The sequence below is a fragment of the Buceros rhinoceros genome, unplaced genomic scaffold, assembly GCF_000710305.1.
Source record: "Buceros rhinoceros silvestris isolate BGI_N320 unplaced genomic scaffold, ASM71030v1 scaffold31648, whole genome shotgun sequence".
NCBI classification, from domain to species: Eukaryota; Metazoa; Chordata; class Aves; order Bucerotiformes; family Bucerotidae; genus Buceros; species Buceros rhinoceros.
Window position 1 is genome coordinate 4,556 of NW_010429117.1, and position 664 is coordinate 5,219.

The 664-nt window shown below is 55.6% G+C and overlaps 1 protein-coding gene across 1 annotated transcript in view; it reads left to right on the forward strand.

The window, feature by feature from the left end:
* LOC104499078 (transcription factor 4-like) overlaps positions 1-593 on the forward strand; it is a gene marked incomplete at both ends in the record, with an annotated part of 4,893 nt that extends 4,300 nt beyond the window's left edge. The window contains one exon of the mRNA XM_010142538.1: positions 364-593. Coding sequence (XP_010140840.1) covers positions 364-593 — 230 coding nt within the window. The remainder of the gene's footprint in view (positions 1-363) is intronic.
* Positions 594-664: the final 71 nt, after the last annotated feature.

The following is a 664-nucleotide window of genomic DNA, read 5'->3' on the forward strand; positions in this document are numbered from 1 at the left end:
CGCAGGGGGAGGGGCCGCCAGCCTGTCCTTTGGGGTGAAGGTCATCAGTGTCAATCTGGCACCGTGTAAAACGTTGCGGCGTTGGCTGTGATAAAAGTCACTGAAAAAAAGCTGTGGTTTTGCTGCTCGAAAATACCAGAAGTCCTGCCTTGCAGATTGTAAGATCTTTGTTACCAACAGAGGCTTTATTCGGTGTAAAATTCAAAGGGATTGAACTTCACCCAGGTTTGGTGGAAGGAGAGTCGCTCAGACAGTGCCTGTTCCTGGCTCGTGCCCCCAGTTTCGGACAAAGTCTGCAGAAAACCTTCACTCTGCTTATTCTCCACGTCGTTAGAAAATGATGTTACTGCTTTTGTCTCCCAGCAATAACGACGACGAAGACCTGACGCCGGAGCAGAAGGCCGAGAGGGAAAAGGAGCGGCGAATGGCCAACAACGCTCGGGAGCGCCTGCGCGTCCGCGACATCAACGAGGCTTTCAAGGAGTTGGGCCGGATGGTGCAGCTCCACCTGAAGAGCGACAAGCCCCAGACCAAGCTCCTGATCTTACACCAGGCTGTGGCCGTCATCCTCAGCTTAGAGCAGCAAGTCAGAGGTCAGTGTGCCGCCGGGGCTCCTCACAGCCCGCCCGGGCTGCGGCCGTGCCAAACCAGCCATCCCGGATTG